Source organism: Camellia sinensis, chromosome 4 (genome assembly GCF_055761805.1).
Source record: "Camellia sinensis isolate YWXY chromosome 4, ASM5576180v1, whole genome shotgun sequence".
NCBI classification, from domain to species: Eukaryota; Viridiplantae; Streptophyta; class Magnoliopsida; order Ericales; family Theaceae; genus Camellia; species Camellia sinensis.
The window spans coordinates 16,866,852-16,876,412 of NC_138964.1; the positions used below are offsets into that span (position 1 = coordinate 16,866,852).

Sequence of the window (9,561 nt, forward strand, 5' to 3'; positions counted from 1 at the left end):
GGTATACACAATGCTCTAACATGCAACCTAGCATATGCAATGCTATGAAACGAAACAGCATACACAATGCATGATGGACTTACACCAACATGAGTGGACCTCAGCCACACTCACATTAGTGGCCATTAGATGAAAATGAGACAACCGAAATGCGTGCACACATGCACGCATACCGAGGACCGAATCTAAGGCATCAAATGCCACTCTACCAAAGTATGGCAAGGGATGAAAGATGGCCTATGAACATGTAATTTCCAGCACTAAAATATGATGCTAAATGATCCCGAAACATGGAAATATGGCACCCGATGCATGGAATAAGCCCCGAAACTCAAAACTTGTCCAATGCATTGAACCACAAGTATACAAAGCAAGCATTATTTGATCATGAAGTCTAAAGACAGAGCCAAGGCAGTCCCAAAACATGTACATTTCCAGTTTAAAGCATGGCCAAAAGATGCTAACATGATGGACTAAAATAGCATGCAACATTGGCTAGTAAGTATGGATTACATGGCATGTATATGAAGCAAATGAGAACTCATCAAACCAGCCAAAAACAGTGAATAAAACATGCCAAAATATGCCTAAATAATCACTGAAATGCAGCCAATGCACGCAAAAATGAGGGGCTTCTTTGGAAGGTCATTCAAGGGGTTGTTAAGCACATATAAGATAGACACTTAGCATGACAAAACCAACTCTGGAAATGAGTTATGACAGCCCCAAAACTCGCAAAATTGGCCTTGAAATCAGTCAAGGAAGCATACGATGAAAGGCCCCCTCAAAAGGTCTTGAATGGAATTGTTCTACACATGCACTATAGACATAAAATATGATCAAAAGGGCCCCGGACAGACCTAAGGCAGACCTTAAAACCCACAAAATTGAGCCAAAAAGTGACTTCAATCACTACAACAAAAGTAACCTATGGTGACGAAAACTAGTGAAGAAAATAAAATTCGTCACTAAATGAAAATAATTTGTGAGGAATTTATAAATTTTGTCACATATAATAAAAAAATAAAAATGATAGGTGACAAAATTTATTTTCGTCAATAAATACTTCATTTTAAGTGAGGAAAAATTAAGTTTCGTCACCAAAAATTTTCCCGCTATTTTTTTTGGGTGGCGCCAAAATTTTGAGACTTTTGGTGAGAAAAAATTTTGTCACTAATTATAAAATTATTTGTGAGGAATATATTTTCGTCACCAAAACGTTTTAATATTTTTGATATCTTTTGGTGAGGAAATAATATTGTCACCAATTTTGGTGGGAGATTTTTGATATATTGAGCGGCAATTAAGAAAAAATAGGGTATTAATTTTTTTTACCCCTTTTCTGTTTATCATCTCTCTCTCTCTCTCTCTCTCTCTCTCTCTCTCAAAATAGGGTATTAATTTGTCTTATCTCTTGCTCCTCCACCACGCCGATCACCATCGTCGCCTCTATTAGCCTTGCCGATCGTCGCCGCCACTAGTAGCCTTGCCGGTAACCGCCACATCTTCTTCGCTCGGTGATTTGGTACTTGATTTCTCTTTGCTCTTTTTCTGGTATCTCTTTCTCTTATTCTCTGTATTGGTATGGTGACGAAAATTAGTGAAGAAAACAAATTTCGTCACTAAATAAGAATAATCCATGAGAAATTATAAATTTTGTCACGTATAATAAGAATATAAAAATAATAGGTGACGAAATGTATTTCTGTCAATAAATACTTACTTTTAGGTGAGAAAAAAAATAAGTTTCGTCACCTAAGTTTTTCCCACTAATTTTTTTTGATGGTGCCAAAATTTAGAAACTTTTGGTGAGATTTTTTTTTCAACAATTAAAAAATTAATAATGAAGAATATATTCGCGTCACCAATAAAATTTTTTTTTTTGAAAAATTTGATTTTAAATATTTTAAAACCATTTGGTGAGAAATATATTTTCGTCACCAATAATTTTTAATATTTTTAGGCCTTTTAGTGAGAAAATTGTGACGTCACTAATTTTGAAAGAAGAATTTTAACATATTAAGCAGTGATGAAAAAAAATAGTCTATTATTTTTCCCTCCTTTTTTTTTTGGATCAATTTTCCTAAATTATTTTTCCCTCCTTTTTTTTTGGATCAGTTTATTTTTCCCTCCTTTTTTTTTTCTTTTTTTCTTTTTTTTTTTATCAGTCTTCGTATTAATCTGTATCTCTATCTATCTCTCCCTCTCAAAACAAAACACAATCAGTTTTCCTATCAATCTCTATCTCTCCCCCTCTCCCTCTCCCTCTCCCTCTCAAAACACAAGTGTCTTTGGAGACGAAAACTAATGACGAAAATAAATTTTGTCACGAAAGACTTACCCTTTAGTGAAGAAAATAATATTTTGTCTCCAAATGTGCCATTTTTAGAGAGAAAAATAAAACTTCGTCACCAATCTACATACATAATAAAAAATTAGGTGACAAAATTATTTTTCGTCACCAAAATTTTTTCCCGCTATTAAAAAATTTGAGGGGAATTATGCCGCCAAGTTAGTGACAAAAAATTTCGTCTCCATTAAAAATATTATTAGTGAGGACAAATATTTTGTCACCAAATATTTCAATTTATAAAACTACGTAGTTTTGTGTTTTGGAGACAAATTCTATTCCTGACCAAATCCATTCTCTTGACCCTAATGATCCATTGCTCTCATTTCACACGCAGAGGCAGACGGTATAGCTTCATCAAAGCTCTTCGTTTCTCTCTCTCGCACCATTGTCCAACTCACAGCACCGTCCACGAAATCCAGGTTAGTTGTAGTCTCTGTTCCTCTTTCTCTACCCCTCTCTCTATTCGGGTCTCTCGTTTCTCATTCTCTACCCTTACTCTGTCTTCAGACGCGTTTGGGTCAAGATGAGATTAAATCCATTCCATTCATTGCTTCTAACATTTCTATAACCTCTCTACTTTGAAGGTTCCATGAACAACTTGAATGATTTTAATTTGGGAAAAAAATATGAAAAATATAATGATTATCATGTTCGATATTCTGATTATGATATTCATATTATAACCAATATAATCATTGAATTGAATGGATTGTTGTTGATTCTACACACTATAAAGTCTCATGATATTCTGATTGTGTTTGCTAGGTGTTTGATAAAATGCCACAATGGCTAGGTTTTTTCTTTATTGTTTTGTTTTTTTGTTCTTTTTTTTTTTTGGTTGGAGAAATTGGTTCAATCTTAGATCTCTCCCATGGAGTTTGTGGCTTGTCGTAGTAAATTACTTCAACCCAAAGGCAGGTATGTCAGTGTTGTGTTAATTAAATCCTTTTAATGAATATGACTTTCCATATAGGTTGTATATATTACTGAATTTATTTTAATTTTCTTAATAATAAATCTTTTTCAACTACTATATAGTTATAAATAATGATTAATTTATTGTTGCTGACAGCCTTCAGGACAATGTTTTCAACTCTGGGGAAAATGGTATGTATTAACTGTAGTTTTTTCAACATTTTATTTGTTCGTATCCATATTAGTAACTTGGGATTGGTGTTTGGCCTTTTATGTGGTCCTTATGTCATTTAGAATTCTGGATTGTTTTTGTATAATTGATTTAGAGTTCAGAAACCAAGAAAAATTTATTAGATCTTAATGATTGTCATGTTATCAGTCAATTCATGTTGATATGTGGTTAGGTTTTGTTACACAGTTCCTTTGGAATTTTATGCACCCTGGTGCGGTCATTGCAAAAACTTGGCTCCAATCTTGGATGAAGTTGCTGTTTCATTTGAAAGTGATGCTGATGTTGGCATTGCAAAGATTGTAAGATCTAAAACCCAAACTAGCTAAAGACTACTTGAAGAGATTTGTTGCTTTGTCAGTATAGACGGTTATTTTCTGCAAATATTGTGCACTTGAATTATGTTTCAATATTACTCTCAAAGTACCTTTCCTTTAATGTTATTTCTGCCTTGCAAATTGAAATTGTTTTCTTCCGTCATTTCTAGGTTGCAGGTTCATGTACTGTTCATCTATGGCTTCTAAAACTGAAGAGTAAAATTCTTTTCCTTCAGGATTTTACAACAATATATAGTAAAAATTATTTTTAATTAATCTTAGCTTGATATTTTGGCTCATCTATGTTGGTTTATTTCTCATCCATATATAGAAGCTTTTTGATTATTGAAATTTTTTTGGGTGTGTAGTATTTGCTCTCTCTCTCTTTGGTCCTAAAAGTTGTGGACAGAATTGTACAACATTGTTACTACACATGAATTAGCTCAATCTCAGTTCTTTATGCTCAACCTTAATCCTCTTTCACTTTCCTTCATTTCTTTTGCTCTCCTCTCTCTCTCTCTCTCTCTCACGGCATTCCTTCTACCTCTTCCCCAAGCGCTGCTCCTCCCTAGGGCTCACCATAGTTGTACTTTAGAAGAATCTGGTTTGTTTAAGGTATGAATGTTTCAATTTTTTTTTCTCTATATCTAAAGAATCTTCTGATTAAACTCTGAAACACCTACTTCTTAATTGTTTAACACTGAAACACCTACTTCCCATTGATTTAACATTGAAACATCTACTTTCTCATGGATTTATGCCATTTTTTCATGGAATTAGGATTTATTTGATTTAACACATATTTTCTCATGGATTTAGGGCATTTTAATTCGATTTAACACTCAAACATCTACTTTCTCATGGATTTAGGGTATTTTCTCATGGAATTAGGGTTTATTTGATTTAACACTAATATTTTCTCATGGATTTAGGGTATTTTAATTTGATTTAACATTCATTCTAATTAGTCCACATGTCAAATTGTCAATGATATGATATCCAATATAAACAGTTTTTCAATAGAATTTGCTAACTCTAATGCATAATCATACAATTTGACACTGATTGTGCACAAACAGATTAAGAATGTATCATGATCAACCTGCACACAACCCATGCATTAAGAGTCATCCTCAGCCTTATTGGCAACCTGCTTAAGGAACTTTTCTTACGCAATTTTTAAGAAAGATGGAGCAGGTAAGTATTAAACTAAGTCATTCAGTAAGCCTACTAGAAACATGAAAATAAAACTGGAATGAATTTTTGGATAGATAAAAAATGAAACAGAAAAATTACTAAACTAATAGAAAACAAAAACACTGAATCATTTTTTAGAAATATTGTTTTCATTGTTGTAACTTTCTAGAAAGATGAAACATAAAATTTATCGAACAGACCCCTTCCTTAAGTTAAAATATGAAACACTTCTACTTATTAGTCTGTCCTGACTCCAAGTAGTCTGTTATTATATTCACTGAACATTTTTTAAACTCCGCAATTTTCGGAGGGTCAGATCATTTTTCCCTCAAATCCAATAGTTGATCCTTAACTGTATCCCATTTTGAAAGGAAAAGCATGAGTTTGGAAGTAGTTAATTCTTTTAAGCCCATTCAAGGAATATATATTTTGAAAGAAGCAACTTCAGGAAGTGACACAGTTATGATCAATAGGCAAGGTGTAATTTCTGTTATGTGAAATTTTATCTCGTGTATGCCTGGTGCAAATGTTTTTTTTGAGAAAAGGAATTCCTCTGTACTAGTTACATTTACTTCAAGAATGTTGATTTGGATAGACTCATTTGGAAAATTGGCATTAGAATGATTTATATTTCATATCAATTTTTACATATTTGATACCCTTACAGGCATGGAGGTCATATTTTGAACAACAAAACTCCATTTCTTATGGAGTCAATTCTCATAATAAGGAGAACATCAAGGAGGTACAACTCTTTCACAATGCATTTAACAACGGGGCATTGGACCACCCGTTGAAATGAAATTATTTCATTGTGTTATAGAATATATCATCTGAGTATATTTCATTAAAGAGGGCATTTGCAATGAACTCGTTTTGTTCTTACTTAGCAGTGAGTCACTGTGCAGTCACATATATTGGTGCACTGAAAAATGCAATTACCTCTTGAACAGTTCTAAACATGGATTGTAGAAACTTATTTAAGATTTGTTTCTCTCTTCTTTTGTTTGAACTTGGGGTTTACTTGGTAAGGATTACTTTTGGTCATTATTTATAGGTGACTCTAGTCTGAACTTCGTGTCCACAACGAAAGTCCCAGAATATCTTCATCTATGAGAAGGCAATAAAGCACATTGTTCTGTAGTTGATTCTCTCAATTCAACCTTAGTTTATCAAATTTAGTAGCATTTGATTGGAGTTCACATTTTACAGTTCCTGAACTTTTTACGAGCCCGAGTTAGAGAATTGAAGAAGATTGATCATGCTAATCATACCATAACAGTGCTGCTAGTTGGGATTCCCAATGTTGGCAAGTCAGCCCTGGCCAACTCCTTGCATCATATTGGGCGGATTAGTGCTTCGGGTACTTCAACCTTATTAAATCCTATTATCCATTACTAATTTTCTAATTAAAAAGTTTGATTTAGAAGAACTAATTTTCAAGATTCTTTTTTTCGTAAAAAAAAAATATGTATTTATGGTCATTAATTTGGTGGCATATTTTTATTTTTAAGAGAAAGGAAAGTTGAAACATGCAACAGTGAGTCCGCTGCCAGGGGAGACAAAAGATATCAGCAGCTTGAAGGTGTGTAATCTTTCTTTCTTCTATGCCTATATTGCTAGAATTATTTGGGTTGGGAATTATAGCTAATGCATTCCAAATTATCTTGTTATTTCATCTTCTCTTAAAAAATGGTCATAAGAGAAGACCTTTGTTATGCTGAGGTTTTTCAGCATGTCTCTTTTCTTTCAGCTTCCTTTCTGTATGTGTTTATCATGTAATAGCTGAGTTGATTTTTATTTTCAGATTGGTAGCCATCCCAATATTTATGTCTTGGACACCCCTGGGGTTTTGCCTCCAGAGATTCCTGATGCTGAGGTGTGTTCGAAACTTGCTTTAACAGGTATGGTTAATGAGAAATTGTCTTTCTTTTGTGATCAAACATGGTGAAAAACAATGGGCTAGAGTTACTCTCTCAAGCCACACAAAATTCTCTCCCATTTGGGATTTGGTTAGATAATTGAGATCTTTAGATTTTTCAGCAACTCTGCTCTGATACATGCTTTAAATTTGAAATGCAGGGGCTATTAATGACTGTTTAATTGGGGAAGCAGAACTAGCTCAATATTTTTTGGCTATCCTCAACTTAAGTGATGAATACAAGCAATGGTCAAAATTTTCTACCACTGCGAGTGAAAAATTATCAAATGAGAAAGTCGAAACTTCAGTTGACTCTGAGTTGGACAAGAGACGGAAGCAGTATGCCACAGATCACACACAGGTACAAACATTTCAGTGATCAACTTATCATGTAATTTGAACAATTTGTATTACTGAATAGGGAAGATAAGTAAATCTTTACAATGTTTCTTTACAATCTGGCAGTGAGATACATTAAACTACCCACCAACTGCTTGTAATACGTCTCATCAACTAAGTCTCTATTTCCGTGTTGCTTTATCATCAACGATCACCTCAACTCTTTGAAGTTTTGAATTGTTATATGCATTTCTACTAAATTGGTTTATAAAATAAAATTATTTATATATGAGTTTAGATGTAATTGATAATATATTAATGTTTGCCTTGTTTATTTTCTTTGCAGATTGGTTTTGATGACGTTCGGAAGCATACTTGCAAATGAAGATCAACTGTTGAATTTTTTTCCCTAAACTGATGCTTAGTTGTAGTTGCAAATCAAGATTGAGTATTGATTTTTTTTTGTGGACTCCACGTTAGTTCATTTTGGGATTTGCTTTGATGGTTTTTTTGTGATACTTAATGGATTATTATTAAAGTTGTTTGATGGATATATTTTGATTTATAATATAAATGGTGTAGTGAATTTTTTTGTGGAGTGATGTATAATAGCTAGTGGATTTCTTAGTACAATTAAAAGGCTATTGGGATATGAGCAGGGATATTTGTAAAATAATAATTTAAATTGAATATAAAATATGGAACAAGTTTAGTGACGAATTTGTTTTGTCATTTGTACTTGTTATTATGACAAAGTGATTATTCGTCACTAATAAACTTTTTTGTGACAATTTACTGCAGTTTATATATGAAAATTTTTATTTATTTTGTTGTTTGGTGACTAAAAATTTCATCACGTATATATATATTTGTAACGAAATATATTTCGTCACCCATGTATGACTTTTGAAGACGAAAAATTATGACTTTTGAAGACGAAAAATTTCGTCACTTTTACATCTTATTGTGACGAAATTATTTCCTCATCAATGATTAACATGCGTGACAAATTTATTTGTCAACTAAAGTTATAAATATGGTATTGAATAACTATTTGGTGACGAAAATGAGAATTTTTGGCGACAAAATGTTATTTTATTGGTGACAAAAAATTTCGTCACTGAAGTAATTTCATTGGTGACGAAATTATTTTTCGTCACGTTGGTTTTTAGTGACAAACATTCAATGACGAAACCGGTGACGAAAATATTTCCTCACAAATATCTATAGTGACGAAATTAGCTCTTTGAAGACAAAAAAATTTCGTCATTCAAGACCCAACTTGTTGTAGTGAATGCATGCAAAATAGAGCCCCTTTGGAAAGCCAATGATGCTAGTACAGAAAATGAGGGGTGAGAGGGTCACCCCTCTATGATTTCAAAGCTCAAAACCTCATCAAAGCCACTGAAAATCCCCTAGATTTCAGTGGCTAAGAGGCCAAAACAAGTCCAATGCGAATGCTCTAATGCATAGCCCTAAATATGAAGGAATGAAGCATGCAAGGAAGGAGATGACTCCAAACAGAAAAGTGACCTTAAGAAAAATTAAAGAGGAGGTCAAAACAAGGCTTTTTCCAGTTTATAACAAATTTGGAAAAAGTTCACTAGTAAGGCTAAAGTATGATGCAAAAATAGCCCTAAAAGAGAGATGGAGGGTAAAGGCAACTAGATGACCTCAAACAGCAAAGTGCCCTTAAACAAAGTTGAAGAGGAGATCAAAATATGACACTTTCTAGTTTATGACAAAGCCCAGAAATACTTGAAAGTGAAGCTAAGTAATGAAGCAAAAAAATGCAAGTTTAAGGGAAATAGACACTTACCGTTGAAGAGCCGACCTCCAGCAGCTTTTGGACCAAGTTGGTGAGCTTTCAACCTCTGCAAATGACTTCCAAGGTGCTGGAATGGATGATGGAGGTGTGGTGCTAAGGGTTGTGTAGACGTCCCCGAACGCCCCGGGAGGATGAGTCCCGTTCTGTTCATTTGGGGTTACTACAGTTCGGACTCGATTTGTGTCACGGTTCTTAATCTGAACCAAAGAGTCCAAATCTGGCAAATCGTTTTGAGAAACTGATTTTTGAAAAAGTAGTGCCAAACATGGACTGCTTTGCCAGATACAGAGTCGCCACCTAAATATTTTGAAATGGGGAAATTTAGGAAACCCTGACTCGGTGCCGAAGGCCACATGTCCGTCATCACCGGAGTTGTCTCGGCTCGGGAGCTTGGGTACGATCGGGGAAGGTCAGCTATGAGCACCCCCTTTCGCCCGGTCCGAAGACCGGCCTCTACTAACC

At 34.0% G+C, this 9,561-nt stretch overlaps 1 protein-coding gene across 1 annotated transcript; it reads left to right on the top strand.

The window, feature by feature from the left end:
* Positions 1-504: 504 nt before the first annotated feature.
* LOC145823604 (DAR GTPase 2, mitochondrial-like) lies at positions 505-7,869 on the top strand. The gene is made up of 11 exons (XM_082923093.1): positions 505-520; positions 1,457-1,492; positions 2,688-2,772; positions 3,426-3,460; positions 3,687-3,799; positions 5,679-5,756; positions 6,224-6,374; positions 6,526-6,596; positions 6,819-6,915; positions 7,094-7,293; positions 7,618-7,869. Exons 1-11 carry the CDS (start codon positions 505-507, stop codon positions 7,654-7,656), a joined length of 921 nt encoding a protein of 306 aa, XP_082779219.1. The 3' UTR covers positions 7,657-7,869.
* The last annotated feature ends 1,692 nt before the right edge of the window (positions 7,870-9,561 follow it).